This window comes from Populus trichocarpa, chromosome 4 (assembly GCF_000002775.5).
Source record: "Populus trichocarpa isolate Nisqually-1 chromosome 4, P.trichocarpa_v4.1, whole genome shotgun sequence".
In the NCBI taxonomy this organism is placed as follows: Eukaryota; Viridiplantae; Streptophyta; class Magnoliopsida; order Malpighiales; family Salicaceae; genus Populus; species Populus trichocarpa.
In genome coordinates this window covers 987,821-1,015,556 of record NC_037288.2, presented here as the reverse complement: position 1 = coordinate 1,015,556, position 27,736 = coordinate 987,821, and the positions used below count along the sequence as shown (strand labels likewise).

The 27,736-nt window shown below is 34.9% G+C and overlaps 4 protein-coding genes across 8 annotated transcripts in view; all 4 read right to left on the bottom strand.

The window, feature by feature from the left end:
* LOC18103610 (PR5-like receptor kinase) overlaps window positions 1-25,747 on the bottom strand; it is a 32,500-nt gene extending 6,753 nt beyond the window's left edge. Inside the window, exons 1-2 of one of the 3 annotated variants that reach the window (XM_052452382.1) lie at window positions 25,624-25,747; window positions 20,423-20,514 (exon numbers count right to left, since the gene is read on the bottom strand). In XM_052452382.1, coding sequence (XP_052308342.1) covers window positions 20,423-20,438 — 16 coding nt within the window. In that variant the 5' untranslated portion in view covers window positions 20,439-20,514; window positions 25,624-25,747. Of the gene's footprint in view, window positions 1-20,422; window positions 20,787-25,623 lie in introns of those variants that run through there. The other 2 variants (XM_052452380.1, XM_052452383.1) reach the window with 2 other exon arrangements.
* Window positions 1,738-2,953, bottom strand: LOC18103609 (G-type lectin S-receptor-like serine/threonine-protein kinase SD2-5). Its single transcript, XM_006376543.3, has one exon. It carries the CDS (start codon window positions 2,924-2,926, stop codon window positions 1,805-1,807), a length of 1,122 nt encoding a protein of 373 aa, XP_006376605.2. The 5' UTR covers window positions 2,927-2,953; the 3' UTR covers window positions 1,738-1,804.
* Window positions 16,847-18,404, bottom strand: LOC112325757 (G-type lectin S-receptor-like serine/threonine-protein kinase SD2-5). The gene has a single exon (XM_052452384.1). The coding sequence runs from the start codon at window positions 18,163-18,165 to the stop codon at window positions 17,176-17,178; it is 990 nt and encodes a 329-aa protein (XP_052308344.1). The 5' UTR covers window positions 18,166-18,404; the 3' UTR covers window positions 16,847-17,175.
* The window catches only part of LOC112325758 (PR5-like receptor kinase), a 95,639-nt gene continuing 90,980 nt past the window's right edge, over window positions 23,078-27,736 (bottom strand). For 2 of the 3 annotated variants that reach the window (XM_024599145.2, XM_052452379.1), the window contains exon 4: window positions 23,078-24,011. In XM_024599145.2, the coding sequence (XP_024454913.2) occupies window positions 23,255-24,011 (757 nt within the window). In that variant the 3' untranslated portion in view covers window positions 23,078-23,254. Of the gene's footprint in view, window positions 24,475-24,871; window positions 25,532-25,623; window positions 25,761-27,736 lie in introns of those variants that run through there. The other variant, XM_024598444.2, reaches the window with a different exon arrangement.

Here is a 27,736-nt window from a genome sequence, read left to right as displayed (position 1 = left end):
CTTGTTTCTTAAATTTTGGTCTTGATTCTTTTTATTTCTTAAATTTTTTACTTACCCATTTTATAAACTTTCGATTGTTTTTAATTTTATCATTTGATAAAAAAAAAGTAATTTTTTTTAATTCAGTCATCAGTGTTTTGATGGTTTCTTCTTTTAATTATTTTATGAAGTCAATTTTTCTTTTCATTTCATCATTTGGTTTTTTTTTATTTGATCCTCATTATTTTGATTGTAATTTTTTTCTTTCGAACATTTTGTATAATTATTTTTTTTCAATTTTATCATTTGACATTTGATTTATGAGCTAACATGGGATACGAGTTTTATAATCTAACACATATTAGTATCTTTTTTAAAAAAACTTAATTTTTTTATCTCATTACTCGACATTGATTTTTTTTTTTAAAAAAAATAGGTCTTATAGTTTCTTCATTTTCCTTTCTATTAGGTTATATTGTTCTCATGACCTGACCTATGGGTTTGGCAGATTAATTTAAGTGGGCTCACATCTTTCTCCTTTTTTTTTTGCTTTTAATTACTCTTTTTTCTTTTGGATCCTTTTGCATGGTTGATTTTTTTTTTAATTTCATCTTTAAATATTTGATTTGCTGAGAATTGAGTTTCATGATTTTTTCATATTTGGTGTTTTAAGTCAAATTAATGGCCTTGGTAACGAATTTTATAAGCTAACGATGTTTTTTTTTAAATTAAATTTCATGATTTTCTTCATTTTTGTTTGTATCGAGTTACCTGACCTGTGGATTTGATGGGTTGATCCGAGTGGGCGCAAGTCTTTTTTTAGCTTATAATTGCTATTTTTTTTCATCATTTTGTATGATTACTTTTTTTCTTTCAATTTTATCTTTCAACATTTGATTAGTTGAAAATTGTGATTCCATATTTCACAAGTTGACATTATTTTTATGAGCGTATCTTTTTTGGTTGGAAATTAAGCTTTTTAATTGAGCACGAGTTTGAGATTGCACGAGTTATGATTTTGAAATATTAAGCTAGGTATAGGAGATTTGTCCGAGTTTACTTGGTTTTTAATATTATTAAACTAAGTTGTCTTTTTTATGGTATTAAAAAATTATTCAACCCAATCGACTCAATGACCTGAATCTTGAATTTCTTTTATTTCTTTAGAAATCCTAGCATCGCCTTAACTTTGTTCATCTTACGTCCAAAAACCTTTGGCTGGACCCGCGGTGTTGAGCCGAAGACCAATATAAGTTTACTTTGGTTACCTTTTTTGTTTTTTTTATTAGTTTTTTTTATATTTGTTTAATTATAATTGAAAATTTTAGTTTCTCTACTCTGTACGTAGGTTCCATGGTTTTATCATGATCTCACACCCAAAATCATAAATTTTATAGGTTAATTATTATTGCTTCTGATCGATTCAATATGTTGCATTTTCAATATTAAATGAAAAATATGTGTTATTCAATATATTATTATTTAAATATTTTAAAAGTGTTTCAATTATTATTCATAAAAAAAAAAACTGAAAAAAATGAACAAACCACGGCTTCGCGCAAGTTAAAAAATCAATTCAACATAAATAAAGTCGAAATGAAACTTTTTCTCTTGTTCCTATTATTAATTCTTTTTTCTCGGTTACCAAACATCACTTGAATGTCTCAATGAAGTTTACTAGGAAAAAAAAATTAACAATACTAAGATGATAGTTTTTCTTAGCTTAATTAAGATGAATTTTATAATGGACAAGTAGTACAAATTATGAAACAAGCTTGATGAATTTTCTTTAAGAAAAAAAGAAAGAAAGAGATTTACAATGCCATTATCTGGGATTAGAAAGAACAGATGCTGGCAGCTGTGCCGAAGAAATGTGGTGATTAGCAATGGGAGAAGCTATTAGTGAATGTGAGAACACATACACCAAGTTTGTATCTACCTCCATTACACCATCCAATATCTTCACAACCGTTGACATGAGAGGCCTTCTTTCTGGGTCATCCTGCAAGCACCAAGCACCAATCTTTATCATTCTAAGCATTTCCTCCTTATCACTCTGCATGCATTCATCTACATTTTCCACAATGTCTATTAGTCTGTCTTCTTCAGCTTTATTCTGCAGCATTCTAACTAAATGGAAGTCAGATTCTGGCAGCGAGTGATCTACGTTTTTTCGTGCACAAACTATTTCCAGGAGAACAATTCCAAAGCTGTATATGTCAATTTTTTCCGTGATACGTCCTGGTGGTAGCTTACACAATTCTGGAGCAATATATCCAGGGGTTCCTCTCATTGAAACTTGTACTTGTCTCGTTCCTTCATCGATGACCTTAGATAACCCAAAATCAGAGATTTTGGCATTGAAATTTGGACCCAACAGAATGTTCTGCGGCTTTATATCGAAATGAATTATGGTCTGTCGACATTCTTCATGGAGATGAGCAAGCCCTTTCGCAATGTCAAGTATAATCTTCTTTCGCGTCTGCCAATCAAGGAAAGGTCTTTGATCATTCTGAAAAATCCAAGTATCTAACGATCCATTACTCATGTACTCATATACTAAAACCTTGTATGATTTCTCTGAACAAAATCCTATCAACCTCAATAAGTTAGAGTGTTGCAGGTTTCCAATTGTCTCGACTTCTGTTAAAACTGCCTTCTTTCCTTTGTCTAGTTTATCCAAACACTTCACAGCAACTCTTGTTCCATCAGCGAGTACTCCTTTGAACACAGATCCGTAGCCTCCTCTTCCAATTCTTTCCGCGAAATCATCAGTCGCAACACGTAGATCTTCATACGGAAACCTAGTAGGCATTTCTGCTAGAACTTCCACATCCTCCTTGGTAGTTTTAGACTTGCGCCACAATTTCGAAATGATGAGACGACCGCCACCTACGAGTCCAGCCACAAATGGTGCCGAACGTCTTCTAGGAGTAGTATTACGCATTATATCTGGCAAAGGGCTTGGTGTTATCCCCCGGCCTGTCGATGGCTGAGAATTGTCGCCGATAATGACTGTCGAGTCTCTTGAATTCGACCTTATGAAGATGGTATATATATGTTAGAGATCTTCAAGTATGCATCTAAGGGGTATGTTATAGTTTCTAGCAAATAGATACATGATTACAAATTTCTAATAATAGTATAGTTTCTAGCAAATAGATACATTATATCTGGCAAATAGATACATGACAGTACTAATTAATTATCAATTAAAAAAAAAAGACTGAGGTTGCTTGGTTGTCGGATTGTTTGTATACAAATAACCATTGAATATGTTTACTTTGTTGTAGGAACAGAAAGAAAACAAACAGGATTTCATCCAAAAAAAGAAGAAAACAAACAGGATGTTTCTGTTATTGCTAGCAGAAAATCTTGTTGCTAGCTAGGACCTGAACCCTACTTATATATTATCAAAAATCGCGACTGTTTAGTTTGATATCGGATTCGCTCTTCACGTGTGCTAGGAATTGAATTGGTATTAAAATAATATTTTTTTTTTTTTTAAGATTTAATTTTAAAGTAAAGAAATTTTTTTATATATATAAAAAACGTTTTAGAAATACAAAAATAAAGGGTTTATAAATTAAGTGCTAAATAGCAAAGTCCGATCCAGCAAGATTGTATGTTTTTTTTTGTTTTTTTTAGTGCAAAGGAGGAATTCTATATATTTCATCTTCTAATTAACTCCTTTCAATGTTATGAAAAAAAAAAAAAATGCTTCCAATGTTATTAACTAAATTCAATACCACGTTATTAAAAATATTTCTTTAAGCTATTATCGGGAGAATTCTTCAATGCTTAGTTGGCTATTAAATGTCAAAGCTATTATTACTTTGTACCTGGCGGCGCCATTAAAAATTGGAAATGGGCCTTGAGCTGTAGAATCTCCCAAGCACAAATATCAAATAAACTTAAGAAATAGCAAAATATATGGTCCTTTTTATGCTTGGTCCAACCTGCACAAGATAGACTTTACATAAGAATATAAAATAGTCTCTAAGATTATCAAAGCACCAAAACCACACCCTAAACTTCTACTTATTACAATTAAATCCAAATTAACAAGCCACCTCTATGGTGGGCAAAGCATCCAAATATTTTTTTGAAAAAAAAGGTACCCAGTGTCATTCTCTACCTCCATGAATGGTAAACTCACACCAAATAGGAAGAAAAAAATGATGTTAATAAAAAGAATTTAAACAAGTTTAAGGACAGGTCTGCAACAAGCAAGCAAATATATAGATTTCACTTAATAACATAGAAAATGCAAGGCATGGATAATATTGAGACTTACATAAATCATGACAGAAACTAAATTGAAAACTAAGATAGTCCCAATATTGCCAAATCCAAGTCGTCAACAAACATTCATGATATACCGATATAAAAATATTAAACTCAACTCAGTTCATGACCTGGTTTATAACTCAATCTAAGACTCGGGTTACAAATTAGATGAATTAACTTAGGTTGAACTCGGCCAACCCAATCATTATCGTTTCAAGATTTGTTTTTTTTTTTAAAAGTAAAAATGACATCATTTAAAAAAAAATTAAAAACTCAAACCGGGTTTTGATTGAGTTAGTTGAGACACATCAAATTAAATCTCACATAGTTTAATTTTAAATCCAACTCGGATAGGAACTATCATCTGTCTACTCAAGTCAAGTTTAATAATATTATACCTACATAATATAGAGTTCAATATTTCTTTTTTATTAAAAGCCATAATTTAAGACAAACATAAGCAAAAATACATTGCTGAAGTGGAGTTTTTTTATTTTGAAAAGTGTCATTTCAACTCGGCAGTCTACTTTAATAAAAATAAATTGACTATATAAATAGTGTTTGTTATCATGCTGGTATGGTTTTGGCCCATAACTTCCACATTTTCATCTTTTATTTTTCTATACTCCTGGTAAGGTACAAACTCGCAGGACCTGTTGAGAAGACCTTTTATAATCAAGGCAGCACCCATTCGTAACTCAAGAGAGACCTCCTCTGTGTAATTCTATCGAGACAAATCTAGAATAGTATAACGAATGCAGATATAATACTTAAGAGTTACCATCTATAGTGTCTGAGTGTATTTGTTAATAAGATGCATTTTGTTTTTATAAAAGAGTTTTTAATTTAAAAATATATTAAAAATAATTTTTTATCAGTATATTAAAATCATTTAAAACTATATAAAAAATATTAATTTGATATTATTTCAAGTAAAAAATAATTTGAAAAAAAAAACCGCATGAAATCCAAATATATTGAACAAGGAGATAATTGCCTCCTAATTTTCTAGTCGTATAGTCTATATACCAGCCTTTTTTAGTTAATTTTTACGTGAGTGTGTTTGTAAATTACTTAAATTTATATATCCTTTCGTTTTCCACTTCGAGAAAAGAATAAAGTGCAAGAAGAAAGGTAATTGTGGAACCTGGGAGAGGACTGACTCTGCATTTAACAAGTAACGTATGATATTTTCAACGTTTTGAATTATAATGTTTTAAAAAGCTTATAATCTCGTTTATTTTTGTATTTTAAAAATTTTTTGAAATTTTTTTTAAAAAATTATATTTTTCTTTGCTTTAAATTATTTTTTTTTGTGTGTTTTTAACTCATTTTGATGTGCTGATGTCAGAAATAATTTTTTTTAAATAAAAAAATATATTATTTTAATATATTTTCGAGCGAAAAGTACTTTGAAAAACAACTGCTACCAAACTCTCAAACACCCCCTAAACATGAAAAAAAAAAAAACCAAAAAAGAACCTTTTTTAACATGGAAAATTAAGGAATGAAATTTTCATAGTTTGTGATGGGTATTCGACACTTCTTGGAAACATGTTGATAATATTTTAAAATTCAATATGCTTAGAAATGATGATTTTTTGAGTGTTTAGATAAAGAGTGATCGAACATTCATGTTAGTGTTTTCTTCTTCAGAATTTAAGAAGTTAATGATTGGTGATAATTAAAAGATTCAGCATCTACAAAACAATTTTTTTTGTGGGATTTAGGGATCCTCCAATAATAAAATAAGTGACTTTTAATAAGGTATTACAATAAATAAGAGGATGAACTTTACATTCTTAAGAATAATAGTATTTGTTCTTAGTTATGTATGATAAATGCTCTGTAAAATAAGAGTATGAATAGAGAATAGAAAATGTGTGAATTATTTACCTAAGTAGTTCAGATGATATATATAGCCTATGAACTTTGTCATGTTGCTTGAATAGAGGGGTTGGAGCATTATTTTTTTTTTATATCATTAATGAGAAAATAAATATCTCTTACACAACATTAATTAATTATAGATATTCCTTACACAAAATTAATGTTGATGGAAAGATGGTAGACCCTATGGAGACTTTTATGTACCTAGGGATGTAGGGAGATGATCATTCTTAGTTATGTATGATAAATGCTCTGTAAAATAAGAGTATGAATAGAGAATAGAAAATGTGTGAATTATTTACCTAAGTAGTTCAGATGATATATATAGCCTATGAACTTTGTCATGTTGCTTGAATAGAGGGGTTGGAGCATTATTTTTTTTTTATATCATTAATGAGAAAATAAATATCTCTTACACAACATTAATTAATTATAGATATTCCTTACACAAAATTAATGTTGATGGAAAGATGGTAGACCCTATGGAGACTTTTATGTACCTAGGGATGTAGGGAGATGATCATTCTTGACTTTTAATATTTTATATTAAAAGACATGAGAATCAACAAATAAATCCATGTGACCCAACATGAAGCCTAAAAAGATTATCAACTTAATATGTATTGTGTTTGAAATGATTCCAAACCCAAGGCTGATGGGTCTAACACCTTATCAGACTCATATGCATTTAGGCTCAGCGCGTAGCTGAACTCAAGGTAGTTGGGTCTGACATCTTGTGAGACCCACATACATTTGGGCTCAATACATAATTCAGTCCAAGGCAATTGGGCCTGACATCATGCCTGACCTACATGTATTTGGATTCAACACATAGCTAAACTCAAGATAATTGGATATGACACCTTGCTAGATTCATATAGACTTGGATTCAGCTCGTAGTTGAACCCAATAATGTTTAAGCTTAACACCTTGTCAAACTCACACATTTGGACTTAGTGGTAGCTAAACCCAAGGATGTTTGGGTCTGTCACATTGTCGGACCCATATGCCTTTGTGTCTAACTGAACTCAATGATGTTTGGGTGTAACATATTGTCAAACTCATATGACTTTGAGCTTGGTACATAGCTGAATCCAAGGATGTTGGATCTAGCATTTGGTCAGACCTACATATACTTGAGCTTAATACATAGTTGAACTCAAGGACATTGAATCTGACATCTTGTCAGAACCACGTGTATTTGAACTCAGCACATAGTTGAACTCAAGAAGGTTCTGTATAATATCTCGTCAGGCTCACGTGTACTTGAGCTCAATGCATAGCTGAACTTAAAAATATTAGGTTTAAAAGTAAGTCAGACACATGTCATTGTCATCTAAAGTTGGCATCTTGCAAAGTCTAAATACATTAGGTTATTATCTTATCTTTAACCCTCTTAATTATAAGCTTTTAAATAACCATATCAAAGATATATTAATTCATTACGGATTATAAGTTTTAACCAAAAGTTTCTTTTCATTTTTTGTGTTAAAAAATGAGAGGGGGAATGAGCAACTATGCATAGCTTAAATTCTTGTCCTAAAAAAGACCAGTATTGCAGTACACAGAAACCTTGAATTTTTCAATCTCGGTAGAAAAACCATGAAAACTAAAAAATTCTGCATTAAAGATTAACAAAATCATTTCAGAGAGAGATTGTGGTGTTAATGATGGCGATTTGTTATAGGCAAGTCTGAGATAGATCTGTAGATGTGTCATGATTGAATCATGCAAGAATTCACTACAACATTATCCAGTTTTACCGACGGATTAATTCCGTCGGTGACAGCAATGCAATCCGTCGGTGAAAACAATACAGATGGACTCACTGACGGAACACGTCCGTCGGTAAAACAGTCATCGGTAAATCCCATTTCCGTCGCTAAATCTGTCGCAAATAAAAAAACCCACCCACCGACGGAAACACTGACGGTAATACAGACGGATACGCGCGCCAAAAAAAAATTCCCCGCGGGAACATTACCGACGGGCAATCCGTCGGTAATTTTAAGGGTAATTACCGACGGCATTACCGACGGATTTTCCGTCGGTAATTATGGCATGGCTTGTAATTTTGTTGCAACTCTCTGTGTAATACCGACGGATAATATCCGTCGGTAATGCCGTCGGAAGTTAATGCCGTCGGTGATTCCGTCGGTAATGATGGCATGGATGGTAATTGTTCGGCAACTCTCTGTTAAATACCGACGGATAGTATCCGTCGGTATATCCGTCGGTATGTATTTGAAATATATAAAAAAATAATTTATTAATTGTAAAAAACCTTAATAAACAAATAAAAATGCATTAAACATTAAAAATGTAAAAGTAATAATATTCATTACAAATTTAATGTGTTTAAAAAACAAAATTAAACTAGAATAGCGGCGGAGCTGGAGGAGGAGGCGGAGGAAGAGGAGGCTGGTTGTTCCCGGGACCAAACGGCCAAAAAGAAGCTGCACAAGTATCGTCACCCATCTTTGATCTCATCTCCATGACTATTTGACGGAGCTCATCATAATTCGTCGAGAGTTGTTGATATTGTTGTTTCAACGCAATGAACTTCTCAGACTGGGTGTTCGATACTGATGGAGAGCTTCCAACAGTTGAGACACTACGAGTCGAACGCAAGTTGTCAGCCGTAGTGTTGGAGAGCCCGTAGACCCTGTTTTTATCGGGTCCACCAGACGATCCCGCCTCCATCCACAAATCTGGATCGAAATCTGGATGGGTCGACGGATTGTCCCCATATCTCTCCCTCAACCGGCTATTATAGGTCTCCTGAAAATTCCATCGGTAAAAAAATCATCAAATGCAATTCAAGATGCAATTCAAGAAAATAATAACTTACAAAATAAAATGAATGAACGAACATACCACGAAGTGCTAAGCACGGTTGTCCATGAACTGCTGCACCCCTTTTTGGCGGTCTTGACTCCGCACATGCGTCTCTAGAAACAGCTCCATTGGACTCGGTTCACGTCCAAGAGACGCAGCCTGTAAGGAAAAAATAGGTTGAAAGTTAAATATATTATAAGGAACGACAAATTAATTAACGATATATTTCAATAAAATTAATCTTACCATCCGCTTTGCATGTGCGCTGAATGGGACGGATCCGCCAGTGTGCGTGGTCACCGAACCATAAATTTGTCGGTTCCGGTTGTCGGCGCCAGACTGTGAGCGCCGTGAGAACCGCTCTGAGGTCACGTGCTCAATATATGCCGTCCATATTTCCCCCGAGATGAATGGCGGTTTGAATTCCTGCCAAACCGCCACCTCATTCCATCCTTCAAGACCGTTATCCCTCGCATGTCTTTTTGATTTTTTTTGGGTGTCATACCAAAAATCACGCAACCTACTTCCATAGTAACAAATTAGAATTTAAAACATTAAATTATAAAACAAAAATAAAGATTATTTTTGATGTTACCCAGTTGCCGCGTGATTCTCCCATACCCTCCTCACAACATTGTTGTCCGCCCTATCCCACTCAAATTTGTTCTGTGTATATAAATAATTCATATAAAATAAAAATAGTACAAGATATAAAATTATAAAAATCATTTATTAAAAATAAGCTGGAAATTAAAAATTAACACCGACCTGAAATCGCTTAAACCATGCATCGATATTAGGTTTCCACTCAGGATGTTTGGAAACCTGGCTCCATTGAAACAATGGAATCTCCATCGACGATTTAAACGCCAATTTTATAGCCCTTGCAGCCTCAATGTTTGTAAACCTGAAATTAAATAAAAGTAGTAATTAATATTAATTAGTTGTTCATAAATTATGTTATAAGTATATAAAAAAAATCTAAAACCTAAACAAACTTACATTGAGAGGTCATCCTTCCATTGTGCCCGGTACTTGCGGGTGAATTGACCCCGCTGTGAAGGCACACCGCTTCTGCGCTGTGAAACCGCGCTAGAAGAGGCAGCATCACAAGTTGGCGTAGATTCCTCGCCGTGATCAGCACCTAAGGATACGTCCTCCTCGCTGCTAGAAGAACTAGCTGCAACCGTCTTCTGACGACGTGCTGTAGATTTCATTCTACGCATCTACACACATGTATACGAATAATTAACTTCGATTATTTAAAAAAAAAATTCGACAGAGTCTCCCCTGTACTGGGGGGTCCCAAGTTGTCGACAAAATCATTTTACACTTCCAATTTTATTTCACATCCCGATCCAATCATCCTGGATCTCAACCCAACTCATCATCATCAACACAACATTTTATTCAATAACATCATATAGAATTACAACTATGAACATTCATTTAATTATTTTATCCTAAATTAAGATAAACTAATAATTAAATGCAATTCTATATATATAAATTAACATTTTTAAAATAAATCAACAATAACAATTATATTTATAAACTAACATTTTTAACATAAATTCAACAATAACAATTATAGCAATACAAACAATAATATCCTAAATTAAGATGAACTAATAATTAAATGCAATTCTATATATATAAATTAACATTTTTAAAATAAATCAACAATAACAATTATATTTATAAACTAACATTTTTAACATAAATTCAACAATAACAATTATAGCAATACAAACAATAATATCCTAAATTAAGATAAACTAATAATTAAATGCAATTCTATATATATAAATTAACATTTTTAAAATAAATCAACAATAACAATTATATTTATAAACTAACATTTTTAACATAAATTCAACAATAACAATTATAGCAATACAAACAATAATATAAAAACTAAAAAACTAAAATTAATAAATAAAATTAAAAAACTAAAAAACACTCCACAACACACAAAATTAAAAAACATTATATCAATTCAAAATAAATTTGAGAATAAAAAATGCTTACCTTAATAATGTGTTGAATTTAAGATTTTATCTATAAACAATATACAAAACAAAGAACACCAAAAAAAATAATCATAAGTAAAATTAAAAAAATACAAAGATAAAGAAAAAAAAATACATACCTTTTAAAACTAAATGAGAGAAGAAGAGAAAGGGAGAAGAGGAGAAGAGAAAGGGAGAAGAGGAAGGGATAAGAGGAGAAGAGAAGTGAAAGGGAGAAGAGGGGGAGAAGAGAAAGGGAGGAGGCGAAGAGGGAGGAGAAGAGGGGGAGAGGGAGGAGACGGTGCGGGGGGGGGGGGTGGGGGTGGCGGTATATATAGGGAAATTCCGACGGAATTACCGACGGAACTTAATTGCTGTCGGTGCAATTAATTTCCGTCGGTAATTCCGTCGGAAATTAATTGAAATGCGCACCAAAAAAGTTCGAAAATCCCGCCAAACTTTTCGATCCGTCGGCAATCCGTCGGAAATGCCGTCGGTGATGGTGCAGACGGGACACGTGTCAGACATGCGCGGGCCGTCGGTGATGCCGTCGGTATGTGACGTCGGTAATGCCGTCGGTAATCGTGCAGACGGACACGTGTCAGACATGCGTGCGGACAACCCCGTCAGTGATTCCGTCGGTATTAGCGTCGGAAACGCCGTCGGAAATCCGTCGGTGAATGTGGCAAAATCCCGTAATTTTTTTGCAACTCTCTGTGAAATACCGACGGGTTATATTCCGTCAGTATATCCGTCGGTGAAAAGGTAAATTTTTCTTATGTTTTTTATGTAACCCTCTCAAAACATCTTGAATTGCAAACTAAAAAACACACACAACACAATAACAAAGGCTGACCCTTAAAGAAGAATAAATATTTCATGTTTCAAATTATTACATTATAAAAATAAGGCTTTATAACATGTTTAGTTAGTCGGAATTTTCATCTTCGTCCTCCATTGAATTGTTATCATCAGCTTCATCGCACTCTTCAATTTCGTTATCATCTTCTTCAATAACATTCTTTTTTCCACTAGTGGAGCTCAGAACAACATTCAACTCCTCTGCGTCAACATCAACAAGACTATCGTTGAAAACGCGAAAATTTGAATTTTCTTCTAAGTCAATCGACGGAGCAACTCGGTATGGTTCAACCAACTCACTAGCTTGAAAGACTTCATCTATCACACTTGTGTCTTCGTTCTCTTCCTGAACAACCTCGACACGACCCTTGGGTTTTGTTTTTAAAACGGATAACCAATCAACTCTTGATCGGTCCTTTCTAAAGGAAGGGGTGTATGTGTAATAAACTTGTTGGCATTGCTTTGCGAAAACAAAGACGTCGTTTACGTTGCGGTGTCTAGCTTTTGAATTGATTTCAACGAGACCATAGTGAGGATCTACTCTGATTCCTCTGTCAGTTGTGTCATACCAATAACATTTGAATAAAAACACTCTATTTTGTTCGCTATGATATTGCAGTTCGATGACCTCTTCCAATCTACCGTAGTAGTCAACTTCAAACTCACTAGAAGTCGATCCCTTAATACAAACACCGCTGTTGTATGTCTTTCTTCCATGCCCGTATTCTTCAGTATGAAATACATATCCATTGACAAAATATCCATTATAGCACTTGACTTTTCTTTTAGGGCCCAGACATAGTAAAGACAGTGAAATAGCAGCACTACCTCCCATTTGATAAACCTAGCTTGTAAATTAAATACAACAATAATCAATAAACGGATATTATGTAACATTGACTACAATTAATTACATTGCAAGAGATAATGAGTTTGTGCTAGGACTTACATGTGTTCTAAACCATGTGGCAAATTGTTCATCTTGTAATTGAAAGATCTGGGATTCGGTCAGCTGTGAGTTATTGGACAGTAAGTATCGTCGATGTTGCCTGCAAGGTTGTTCCAAAGTATATGAGTGTATGGTATCACAAAACATAAATAGTACACTCTTGACAAAGTTTAAGTCGAACATCTACTTACTTAATAAAAGGTCTCAGCTCATCACAGTTAAATAGGACATAATTGTGTGCTTGTCTGAACTCTATTTCAGACAAATATCTTCCCCTCACGGCATTTTTAGGTGTGGATCGTCCAGGATTGGAGAATATTGACAAGTTCCCACTTGAATGCACTTCACCACCATCATCATGTCGTGGAACACGGTTTATCCTCGTTCTCAAATGAGGTTCGAAATAGTATGAAATAAATGTTGAGATCTCCTCAACAATATACGCCTCACATATTGACGCCTCAACATGCGCCTTGTTCTTAACCTTTTTTTTAAGATTGAACAAGTACCTGCATATATATATATATATATATATATATATATATATATATTAATAAAAAATTATCAATTAAAAACATTAAAATAAAAATAAAAACATTTAATTATAAATGTCATAGCAACTGTAATATCTAACCTCTCGAATGGATACATCCATCTGTACTGGACCGGTCCTCCAACTTTTACCTCAAACGGTAAATATACAGGTAAATGCTCCATTGAGTCAAAAAATGATGGAGGGAATATCATCTCAAGTTTGCATATTGTCTCGACGATATTATTTTCAAGCCTCTCAATGTGATCAACATTCAACTTGCTGGAGCATATATCTCTGAAGAAATGACTAATCTCCGTTAGTGCATCCCATATCCCCTTTGGCAACAAATCATGAAAAGCTAATGGGATGAGTATTTGCATAAACACATGGCAGTCATGACTCTTCATTCCATATAATCTGCATTCCTCCGTATTAACCAGCCTTGATATGTTCGAGGCATGTCCATCGGGGAAACGCAGACTCTTAAGCCATTTGTAGACTAGTAGTTGTGCGTTTTTCTCTAGCACGAAACTTGCTCTTGGTTTTGCGACCCGTGACCCATCACAAACCAACTCCATATTTTTACGGTTACAGAACAACGCTACATCCAATCTAGCCTTGATGTTGTCCTTTGTCTTCCCCTTCACATCCATGACGGTGTTGAAAATGTTCTCAAACACGTTCTTTTCAATGTGCATGACATCAAGGTTATGGCGGAGAAGATTGGTCTTCCAATAAGGAAGCTCCCAAAATATACTTCGCTTCACCCAATTATGGTTCAAACCAAAACCAGGAAACTTCTGCTTACCTGATTGGAGACCAAACACAATTTCACCGTACTCTGACACAACATCAAACAATTCTTCACCGGAAAGACGCGGGGGTGCAACATCATTTTCAACCCTGCCAACAAAGAAATCCTTTCTGTTCTTTCTGTACCTGTGGTTATGTGGCAAGAAACGACGGTGACAGTCAAAAAAAGAAGCTTTACCCCCGTTTGTTAGCGTGAATGCCTTGTTGTTCTCCATACAATATGGACATGCTAGCTTTCCATGCGTGCTCCAACCAGAAACCATTCCATAAGCTGGGAAATCATTGATAGTCCACATCAAAGCCGCTCTCATAACAAAATTTTATTTCCTCGAGATGTCATAAGTCAAAGCTCCAGAGGACCACAACTGCATCAACTCATCAATCAACGGACGAAGACAAACATCTATATTCCGCCCCGGACTGCTCGGACCTGGTATGACCATAGATAAAAACATGAACTCCGGCCTCATACACATCCCCGGTGGCAAGTTATAAACCGTCAGTATGACCGGCCAACAAGAATAAGGAGCAGCAAATGACCCGAATGGATTGAATCCGTCTGTACACAACCCAAGACGCACGTTCCTTGATTCAGCTGAAAAGGGAGGATGCATACTGTTAAAGTGTTTCCAGGCTTCACCGTCAGAAGGATGAACCATCACTCCATCAACCGCATGGTGTGATTGGTGTCATGTCATGTGCTCAGCAGTCCTTGGTGACATGAATAACCTCTGCAGTCTAGGTGTGATTAGGAAGTATCTAAGTTTTTTATATGCCACGAGAGTCTTCCCTCTACCAGTTCTGGGTTTGTAACGGGAATGCCCGCACGTCATGCACTCGGTCATCTCGGCATTTTCAAGGTAGTATAACATGCAGAAGTTAGGGCATATATCAATTTTCTGGTATCCTAAACCGAGGGGTTTCATCATGGACTTGGCAGCATAGAAGTTCTCTTTCAGCCTGTTCCCTTCAGGTAAAATGCTTCTCGCCCATTCAATAATCTTGTCATAACCGGCCTCACTCAACCCGTGATCTGACTTGATGGTGAACACCTGTGCTACGACTGATAATTTACTGTGGTTCGTGCAGCCATCCCATAATGGTTCGTCAGAATCTCTCAACAGATCAAAAAACCTTGCTGCATCTGCATTAGGTTCTTCTTCTACGATTGGACATCCCCTGACATTATCTTCACTCATTCTCATTGCATCCATAACCATATTCCTGTAAGGATTACTGTTCTCATTTCCAACTTCATGCATGTTACTAGCACTAGAAGTTGACCCAACCACCTGTTCTTCCATGCTCTCATCAGGAACAAATAGTTCTCCGTGAGCATACCAACACAGGTAATCTTCCATGAACCCTTTGGTTAGAAGATGCATCGTTACAACATCTTGATGCAGAAACTTTAAATTTTTACACTTCCTGCATGGACACCTAATACCGCCATCAGTAAAATTCCTCGGAATAGATGTTGCGAAATTAATAAAACCCTGGACACCGTTACAATAATCCATCCTCCGCAATCCTTGGGGTGAGTTCCGATACATCCATGAACGATCATCCATGACTTCTATTGAACCTCTATAAAACATAACAAAAATATTGGTTTTCCCCGACATTATCCAACAAACTAAAACAACACTTATGTTAAATATTCATTATCAATTATCAACTATCAACGTTCATACATATAAATTTATACATATATAAATTTACAGAATTACTCACAACTTCGAAATATAATTGATAACAATTAAACAAGACACTTAAATAAGCTATTAATTATTTATTTCATCACAACGACACATTTAATTCGGTGTAATTCAAACAAAATTTCAACAATTTACAAACAAATATAATTTGACAAAATCTAAAACAACCTATAACAACTACAAAATTATACATTCATACTACAAGTTTCTTTGACAAATAACAATTAAACAAGTACAAACGTTAACAAAATACATATACTAAAACAATAAAATTCACAATTAAATATTAAAACTAAAAAGGATAGATTTACTTACAAAAAAATGATAAAATCTACAAGAAACGGATATTGTGACCACGTACAAGATATAAGAAACTTGAGTGCTCGTGTTGAGAATAGTGGAGAGTTTGGGATGGGTGTTTGGCTGCAGTTTGGGAGGGGAGAGGTGGGATGGGAAAGAAGAAGAAGGAGAAACAGAGGATGAGAGTGTCGGCAGATGGGTGCATATAATGGTTTTTTCCGACGGAATCACCGACGGATTCCTTCCGTCGGTGATGCCGTCGGTGAAATAGCCACATCACTGTACGGCTATCACATTTTGAATCCCTCGGTACTTTCCGTTGGTAAAATCGCCTGACGTCACCATGCCGTTGCGTATTTCCAGACAAAATGTATATTCCGTCGGTGAAATCGACGGTATATACCGACGGACATATTCCGTCGGTATATACCGACAGATTTTGAGACGGACTTATGTCCGTCGGTATAAATTACCGACGGAATATTTCCGTCGGTAATTCCGTTGCTTTTCTCCGGTTTTCTGGTAGTGATTCTAGTAGAAGTGGACAGAGCCAAGCCCAATAAAAAATATGTTTTAAAAAAAAATCATATTTTTTTTATCTAATTCTTTAACAAAGATTTGTATAGGAGGTTCTCTAAACTCAATTCTATAAAAGATTCGCTTAAAAAAAACAAAGGCCCCTTTTTTTCCAAAAAAATGAAAGGCAGGTGAAACCCATCTCAAATTTTCTACAGGATACATTCCATCCACACACATCTGAAAAACTCTCCTAGTGCCTAGTCAAGAGCCAACGACTTTGAATAATCAAACGTTGAAAATTCTGAAGACTATACTCCAGTACACCGGCAAACTACTTGAGACATGTCAATACATTGCTAGACAAGTGCTAAAAAAGCTGTGGTTAGCATACAATAGCATGGAAAAGTAGCAGAAGTGATAAGAAGCATGATAGATTTTACTTCTGCCAGAAGAGAGAGTCTTACAACTACATCATCTAGGATTGGAAAGAACAGATGCTGGAGGTGCTGCTGAAGAAATATGGTTGTTACCAGCTGGAGAAGATATCATTGCATGCGAAAACCGATAATTAATGTTTGAATCTACCTCCATAACACCTTCCAGCACTTTTAAAACTGTTGACATGAGAGGTCTTCTTTCTGGGTCATCTTGCAAACACCAAGCAGCAACCTTTATCATCCTCGTTATTTCCTCTCTATCACTCCGCGTGTATTCATCCAAATTTTCCACAATGTCTATTACTCCATCTTGATGATCAGCTTTCTTCTGCAACATTGTAAGCAAATGAAAGGCAGATTCTGGTTGTGATTGGTCTGCATTTCTGCGTGCACAAACTATTTCAAGGAGGACAATTCCGAAGCTATATATGTCAACTTTTACTGTAATACGACCTAATGGTTGACGCCATTCTGGAGCAAGATATCCCGGTGTTCCTCTCATTGAGATTTGAACCTGGCTCATATCTCTATTGATTAGCTTGGATAACCCAAAATCAGCGATTTTGGCATGGAAACTTGAATCCAAAAGAATGTTCTGTGGTTTTACATCAAGATGTATTATGGTATGTCGACAGTCTTCGTGAAGATAAGCCAGCCCTTTTGCTATGTCGAGTATAATCTTCTTCCTGGTCTGCCAATCAAGGAAATTTTTTTTTACATTCGTAAAAATCCAATTATCCAACGATCCGTTGCTCAAATACTCAAAAACCAAAAGCCTAGAGGATTTCTCTGCGCAAAATCCAATCAACCTCACCAAGTTAAAATGGTGCAGACTTCCAATTGCCTCGGCTTCTGCTAAAAAAGCACTCATTCCTTGGCCTCGTTTCTCCAACCTCTTCACAGCAATTTGTGTTCCATCTCCCAATTTTCCTTTGAATACAGACCCGAAGCCTCCTCTTCCAAGTCTCTCGTTGAAATTATCAGTTGCAACGTATAGTTCTTGGTATGAGAACCTGACAGGCATTCCTGGAACATGCTTTATATGATCATCTTCCACATCCTGTGGATCTTGTTCAGACTTCCCACGCCATCTTGCCCTCAAAATAAAAATCACTACAAAAAAAATGATAAGAAGGACACTGCCTATAACTCCCGCTATAATTGGTACCAAACTTCTTGGAGTTTTACGCCTTATTTCTGGAGAAGGCCTTGGTGTTATCTCTTGTGGGGAAGGGCTTGGTGGCGTTATCCCTTGTGGCGAAGGGCTTGGTGGTGTTTTAATTTGTGGGGAAAGGCTTGGTGCTATTATCACAGATGGTGATGGCGCCGGCGGTTCGGTACGTCCTGAAGAAAACTGTCATGTTACTTGTCACGGACTTGTATGCAGTTTTGTTTCCTGTGATGGACATGTAAGCATGTCAAAGAACAGATGTATGAATTGTGTAAGCTATAATTTCTTTCAACGTGTAGTACAAGGGCATAGCCAGTAATTTTTTCATATATAAATTTTTTTAAAGATAAATTATTAATTTATATATAAGAATTTTTAAAATTAACAGTAAAGTTTTAATTCAAATATATTATAAAAAATATTAAAAAATAAATTTAAAAGTACATAAAATTAAAGTGAAAGTAAAAATAATTGAAGTTACATCCTTTGATGTTTTGTAGAATATAATTCATCTATAATCGAATCTAAATTGATATTGTAACAACCCCTCAACCGAAATAAAATAACAATCTCATGTTAACTGAAAAACAAAGTAATTAAATGTTTTCCCTCTATCAATTCCTCCTTTCTTCACTTGATTCTTTCTTAGGTTAGTGTTTTATAAGTTGGACTTTGTAAGTTTACAAGGTTATTCTTTCACTTTTTTTATTTTTTTTCTTGGATTTTTTTTAATGTTTTTCCCTACTTTTCTCTCTTTCTTTCTCGCCTTTTCTTTTCTTTCTTTTTCTATTCTGCTTCTCCCCAAACGGCAACATATAAAAGGAATGAAAAATTGATTTATTTTATTTTCTAATAGCAAATAACCATTTTATCCTTAATGAGTCGTTTTGTTTTTTTCGGCGGTCTTTTTTTTTGTTAGCACTACCAAACTCTGTTCATCCTAAAATTCTAACCAGGTTTTATTCAATATATTTTAAGATCCCTCGTAAAATTTCAGCTCAATCTGATGGTCGGATTGAAAATTACACCCAATAACGTAAAACTGGTCAAATTGTGATTTTTTATTAAATTTCTGAATTTCTCTAAAAATTCTGAAATTTTAAACCAAGTTAAAGCATCATATTAGAATACTCCACATAAATTTTTAGAATTTTTTGATAACTTAATCAAGAATTATAAATTTCTTTTACATAAAACTAATCATAAAATATTGATAAAATCTTGATCTGGCTAGAGCCCACCCAAGTTTTTGCATTGCCTCCGCCGTTGTGTAGTAGAATATATATAGAATGTGTCTTTGTGGTAAACTAACTTCTACTTCTATTTGTGTAGGCTTTCTTAATTTCTCATCAAACAAATTACACCACTCCTAAATATTAAAATGATTAAAAACAAAATATCAAACTCAAAAAACTACAAGATTGAAAAATGGTAAATTTACCTGCACAGAAGACAATTTGGTAATCGGATGATGCACAACTGAAGGTAGCAGTGTTATCGTCATAAGGATAGGTGTAAGTGCTTGGACACTTTTTCTTAAAATTCTGAGAATAAGAAGTAGGCTTGCAAGTCGAAGGTGTTTCATATTCACCAGTACAACAATATTGCGGTGAATTAAAGGCCTCACACGCGCTGCTGCACCCCGCAATCTTCCCATCAGAACTATTAACCGTAAGTTCTGGAGGACAAACGCCGTTCAAATCCACCACACATCCAGTGCTTGTACAGTTCTGACGAGAAGGCACAACAAGCAAAGGCAGGTTGAAGCCATCAACAAGACTAACATCAAAATAATCAAGGCCATCAAAACCACCAATCGTAAACTCTGCCAACGTTACAGGAGGAGCACTACCGTTGCCTAAACATTCTAGTTTGCCGGAGCCACAATCGCCTGAGATGCAGGAGAAATTTCCTGACGAGTCTTCGGTGCAGTACGTGCGGCCCCAAAACCGTCCAGACCAAGAATCCGGTGCTGTTAAAGTCTTCGACTCATTCTTTTCAAGGGAAAAACCAGTTGGGGAGAGAGCTGCTGAACCTGCACTTGAGTAAATGCCTGGCCAAACTGTGTAGCTACACTTGTTTGTTATTGTAAATGTTGTTGAAACAGCACCTGCTAGCAATAACATAGCATAAAAACAACTCAATTAATAAAATAAGTTGAAGAATCAGAGCTGGAAACAGAAATAGATTTCTCGACTTTACCTGATATGAATAAATGAGCGACCAGGAAAGAAGATAAATGCACAAGTAATTTTATCACAGACATTGAAGCAGATAAAATTTATTTAACAACAACAAGAAGGAGGAGTCTGAAGTCCAATTAGCAATCTTTCTTCCTTTCATTGGGCTAAGCTTGGCTCAGAGGTCAGTCATGAAGAGAAGGGAAAGTTCAACACGCTTAGGGAACCGACTTTGTGATTAGGACAGGTTGCGTTGAAAGTTCTCACAAGGCAGTGAACGATTTTCCTCCACCTTCTTGGAAATAAGGTATATGGCTGCCCCACTTTTTTCACCAGAGCCACCGCATCCCACGTCATTGTTATAACTCGTTCTAGAGATGGGATAACTCCTAACTTAGATCTTAAATCAAATCATAAGAAATTTATTTTTAAGTTCATGACATATAACAAATTCTAAGTAGTAGCAGATAAAACTTCTGAAATCATAACACTTCTAATTTTTTTTTCCTTACCTGTAAAAAAAAAAAAGCAGCTTTGAAGGGATCCCCTAATCCAAAGTAGGACAAAACTAAGAAGTAGAACATCGCCTGTATTAAATTCTTCAATTCTTTAATTTCATGAATAAATAATAATTTAGTCCCTGTGTTTTTAGTGATATAACATCCTAGTCCCTTTAGTTTAAGAAATCATAATTCGGTCCTTGGAGTCTCTATGATGGCTAATACCTTGAGAAGGTTTGCTAGCTTTTAAGAAAATAACCTTATACCCCTGGATTTCTTTAATTTAATATATAGTCAAAAGGGTATTTTGGGATAGAAAAATAACTTCATCGGCAACAGCTCAACACTTTATTAACGAGTACACTTAACGGAGGGATTGCGTTATAAAGGAAATAAATGAGTTTTCCCATTTGGATGACTCTTTAAAAATTATTTCTTCCCTACTTTGCTCATTGATTTCTCCATGCTCAATACTGGGAATCCACACTTATTGATATGGGGTGAAAGAGAAATATTTTGTATTTATTAGGGAAAAATCTTGACCCTTGATTCAACTGGAAAGGATTTCAACCATTAGTTCACAGGTGTCATCATGATCTGTCAAAAATAGGATGTTAAAGCTGGTCAGGTTGGCCATTTTAGAGCGGCGTTGTGGCAGCCATAGGGGTCATTGGTCAGCGAGACTTACTTTAGGTGTAGTAAAATGTCAAGTCACCATGGCGGTGCATGGTTTTTCCGGTTTAGTAGGGAGAAGAAGTATTAAATGCTCTTGAAAAGTAGTCACCCGAGCAACTATTTCGGGTAAAAGGTAGGGGTGATAAATAGTAACCAAACAATGCATCATCTGATTTTTCTATTTTTTTTATCTTCAAAATGCCTTCGTTTTGGATTTAGGGATCTAATTGAGGGATTTGATAAAAGTTCAATTTAGTCCTTCAAGCTTTTGACTATTTCAATTGCATCCTTAATTGGCCTAAAACTTCTAATTTTATCAACCCTGAATTTTAGTATTTTTTTCATTTTGATCCTTGGTCTTGGATTTATGCAAATTGACTATTAAACTTTCAATTATCTTTAATTTCACCCCTAATTTCAATCAATTGAGTTCCTAGAGTTCGATGTCTCTTTCAAAAAGATCATTGGTTGTGAATTTCTTTAATTTAACCCCTAATTGACCTTAAACTTTTATTATCTTGTAATTTTACCCCTGATTCCAACCAATTAACTTTGTAAAAATTAAGTTTGGTCCTCTAAAATTTCAATCTTCTCAATTAAACCCAAATTAGGCTTTCAAACTTCATTTCTCACCAATTAAGTCCCAAATAAAATTAATTTGATCCATTTAAAGTATAATTAAGTATTTGCACTTAATTAAATAATTTAATTTGACCCAAATTAATTCTTAAACATAATTAAAATTTTACTTGGGCCTATGATTAAATCAAATTGGCCTATTAAACATTTAATTATGTCTATGCGCTTAATTTTTATGCAAATTTGTTCAATAATCATTTAATTTGATTTTGAATCGGCATTGTCTCTTCAATCTTGGGTACAATTACGCTCCTAATTCCATTCAAAATTACAACTTTATTTTTGTAAGGTGATTAGCTAAAGAATCTATTCTATCCAATGCAATTGTAAGGTGGTCTCCACATTTCTGATCATTTGTGGTGATCCAACCTTTGCCTTATCCTTGATGAGTTTACAGTACACTTACGTCATGTGGGTGCAACAAGATGTGATTTTTATCTTTTTATATTTGTCCTGAAAATGATGTTTCTGCAATTCAACAAGTAATCTGCATTGCGGTGATACTCCCTCTGCCTAAAGAAGAGTTTCGCTCTCGAGAGCTCTGTTGAAAGAAAATCAAAGTCCAATAATCAAAACAATCACGATAACGTATTGCCACATAAATTCCACAATTTGCTGAGTTGAAGAGCCTTTTGTAAGGAGGCAGGCACGTCCAAGCGAATGAATCACTTGGGGTTCTTATCAATGATCGAATCTGTTATGTTACCTGATAACATCATTGAACCTGACAGCCCATAGAACAACTGTTTTGTTACCTCAGCTCATTGATGATTGGTTTACAACTTCAAACAACTCCTCAAATCATAATTTATGAATGTTACTACAAAAATCAGTCACTCAAAACAACATATGCGTTGGTTAAAATGACATGGTAGAGACCAGAGTAGTTTAAGTGATGACAAGTTTGATAATTTTTTTCGCTAGCAAAAATGAAAGATCTTTACAACCTCATCTAGGATTAGAAAGAACTGATGCTGGTGGCGGTGCTGAAAGAATATAGTCATCAGCAACAGGAGGTGGTGCCAATGCATGTGAAAACTTATACACCAGGTTTGAATCTACCTCCATTACACCCTCCAACACCTTTACAACTGTTGACATGAGAGGCCTTTTTTCTGGATCATCTTGCAAACACCAAGCAGCAATCTTTATCATCCTGATAATTTCATCTCTATCACTCTGCATATATTCGTCTAAAAATTTCAAAATGTATTCAGCTTTGTTCTGCAACATTCTAAGCAAATGGAAGGCAGACTCTGGTTGTGAGTGATCAACGCTTCTGCGTGCACAAACTACTTCCAGGAGAACAATTCCAAAGCTGTATACATCAACTTTTACTGTAATGCGACCTAATTCTTGATGCCATTCTGGAGCAAGATATCCAGGGGTTCCTCTCATTGAGAGCTGAACTTGGCTCATCTCCCTATCAATCAGCTTGGATAGCCCGAAGTCAGAGATTTTGGCATTGAAATTTGGATCTAAGAGTATGTTCTGCGGCTTTATATCCAGGTGCATTATGGTTTGCCGGCATTCTTCATGAAGATACGCCAGCCCTTTTGCTATGTCAAGTATAATCTTCTTTCGTGTCTGCCAATCTAGGGAAGATCCTTGTATTTTCTTAAAAATCCAATTGTCCAATGAGCTGTTACTCATGTGCTCATATACTAAAAGCCTATACGATTTCTCTGCACAAAATCCTATCAACCTTACCAAGTTAAAATGGTGCACACTTCCAATCGTCTCAACTTCTGCTAAAAACGCCCTCTTTCCTTGGCCTAATTTATCCAAACGCTTCACAGCAATTCCTGTTCCATCTGCAAGTACTCCTTTGAATACAGACCCGAAGCCTCCTCTTCCTAGTGTTTCCTTGAAATCATTGGTTGCAACGCGTAGATCTTCATACGAAAACCTGACAGGCATTCCTGGAACTTGCTTTATATAATCATCTTCCACATCCTCTTCAGTATCATTAGACTTGCTCAACCTAACCCTCCAAACAATAATAACTACAAAAGAAATGATGGCAAGAACACCACCCACAATTCCTGCTATAATTGGCACCCATTGTCTCCTTGAAGTAGTATTAGGCCTTATTTCTGGTGAAGGAATTGGTGTTATCTCCCCTGGTGATGGACGAGAATTGTTTTCTGTAATAACCGTTGTGTTGCCTGCCAAACAAAATGATTTTGAAGTAGATTCATTATGGAACCAAAAAGATGGTGGATTTATGTGAAAAGAAATGATAGAATGAAACTATGTTCTCATTCCCATCATTGGCATGGCTCTGTAATTTTCTTTTTTTATAGCCATACTCGTACATGGATCCCAAGTTCCCAACATACATTTACTTAAAACTGCTAAAATACTAAACAGGTCTTCATTCTTATGATGTATTTTCTAGCAGTATCTGCAGTCTACTTTGAGCTTTTATGGTAACTTAAACTTCATGGTTTGTGAACACTATACCGACTTTCAGATGCACAAAACTACCTCTAAATGTTGAAATGATCAGAAACAAAATACCAAATTAATAAAACTACACAAATTGGAGAACGGCATATTTACCTGGGCAGAATGTAACTTGATAATCGGTGGGTGCACAAGTGAAGGTGCTAGTTTGATCATCATAAGCATAGCTGTAAGCGTGTGGACAGGGAGTCTTGAAGAATTGAGAATACAAAGAAGGCTTGCATGTAGCATTACCAGTACAACAAAACATCGACAACCCAGTCACTTGGCACGCACTCATGCATGCCGCAGTCTTGCCTTCTGTACTAGTGGTAACCCTAAGCTCTGACGGACATGATTCGTTCAAATCCGCCACACATCCAGTGCTTGTACAGTTCTGACGAGAAGGCACAACAAGCAAAGGCAGGTTGAAGCCATCAGCAACACTAACATCAAAAAAATCAAGGCCATTAAAATCACCAATCGCAAACTCTGCCAACGTTGCAGGAGGAGCACCAGGGTTGCCTGAACATTCTAGTTTGCCGGAGCCACAATCGCCTGAGATGCAGGAGAAATTTCCTGACGAGTCTTCGGTGCAGTACGTGCGGCCCCAAAACCGCCCCCTCCAAGAAGCTGGTGCTGTTAAGGTCCTTGACTCATTCTTTTCAAGGGAAAAACCAGTTGTGGAGAGAGCTGCTGAACCTTCACGTGAGAAAATGCCTGGCCAAACTGTGTAGCTACACTTGTTTGTTATTGTAAATGTTGTTGAAACAACACCTGCTAGTAATAACATAGCATAAAAACAACTCAATTAATAAAATAAGTTGAAGAATCAGAGCTGGAAACAGAAATAGATTTCTCGACTTTACCTGATATGAATAAATGAGCGACCAAGAAAGAAGATAAATGCACAAGTAATATTATCACAGACATTGAAGCAGATGAAATTTATTTAACAACAACAAGAAGGAGGAGTCTGAAGTCCAATTAGCAATCTTTCTTCCTTTCATTGGGCTAAGCTTGGCTCAGAGGTCAGTCATGAAGAGAAGGGAAAGTTCAACACGCTTAGGGAACCGACTTTGTGATTAGGACAGGTTGCGTTGAAAGTTCTCACAAGGCAGTGAACGATTTTCCTCCACCTTCTTGGAAATAAGGTATATGGCTGCCCCACTTTTTTCACCAGAGCCACCGCATCCCACGTCATTGTTATAACTCGTTCTAGAGATGGGATAACTCATAACTTAGATCTTAAATCAAATCATAAGAAATTTATTTTTAAGTTCGTGACATATAACAAATTCTAGTAGTAGCAGATAAAACTTCTGAAATCATAACACTTTTAATTATTTTTTTTCTTATCTGTAAAAAAAAAAAAGGCAGCTTTGAAGGGATCCCCTAATCCAAAGTAGGACAAAACTTAGAAGTAGAATCTCGCCTGTATTAAATTCTTCAATTCTTTAATATCATAAATAAATAATAATTTAGTCCCTGTGTTTTTAGTGATATAACAGCCTAGTCCCTTTAGTTTAAGAAATCATAATTCGGTCCTTGGAGGCTCTATGATGGCTAATACCTTAAGAAGCTTTGCTAGCTTTTAAGAAAATAACCGTATACCCCTGGATTTCTTTAATTTAATATATAGTCAAAAGGGTATTTTGGGATAGAAAAATAACTTCATCGGCAACAGCTCAACACTTTATTAACGAGTACACTCACCAGAGGGATTGCGTTATAAAGGAAATAAATGAGTTTTCCCATTTGGATGACTCTTCAAAGATAATTTTCGCATTTGCCCTTCATCTTTGTTATCTTATATAATTCCATGAATCCTTCAAAAATGATTTTAATATTCCTTGTCGTGTTACAAGAGAGGACTTCTTAGCAAAGTCAAAAGTCTATACCATGAGAGCCTGTCGTCCATGCACATCAACGGCTACATTTCATCCTGTACAAAACAACAAATGATCCTGGCCCTGTATATTTTCCCATGTGGACAACTTGCTTATGCATTGTATATTTCACAGGAAGACCCATTTAACTCGCTACTAAATTCCACAATTCAGAATATATTCAACACATCAGAATTAGGTCAAGCTGCCAAGAACACGTTATTTATTTATTTACATCTCAACCATATTAATATGTTGATAATTGTCCACTTCAGTTTTCATATGCATGACTGAACCTCTTGAATAATGCTGATTTGAGGACCTAAATACAAATAAAATAATTTGGAACATCATTGTGAGTAATCTCGTTAAAAAGCTATAGGCAATTTTATAAATTTTAATTTACCATTTTTTTAACATTCTTATATATAATATTCAATATTTTTTTTTATAAAGAATATATTCAAGAAACCGTCCACAACACGACAAATATTACTAATACGATATGACCTCCTGTGATGTGAAGAATTTTCTTTATTTTTTGATTTTTATTTTAAAAGGAAAAGCACATAAGTTTTTTTTTTTTTTAATCTAAAATATTTTAACATGTTTTTTTAAAAATATTGCAAGGATTTGCAACAAGTTTGTAAAATTTCAAAAAATTTTGACATATATTTCAAAAATATCAAAAGTATTTTTATTTTATTTTTTTTAATATCTGGAATTATAAACTTATATATAAAGACATATTTTAAATATTAAATAAAAAAATAATTTATTTTATTTTTTATATTTTTATACTAAAATGTATAGATTTTTAACCTGATAAGATATAAAACTAGTGTTTTCCTTAAAGTCAACAGTTTTTAATTGAAGTTTTTTTATTTTATTAGAACCGTGGACAAAGATCTTTGATATGCAGAGGAACAGAACTGCTTAATATTCTAGTTCCTAGCTTATTGATGCATGATTAAGTTTTTCTAATATTATTATATTTATTTTATAATAGGCAGGAATAAATTAAAAATAAAATAAAATTGAGGATATTGAATTGTTGTCGGATTGTTTGAATACACAACAATTAAATACGTTT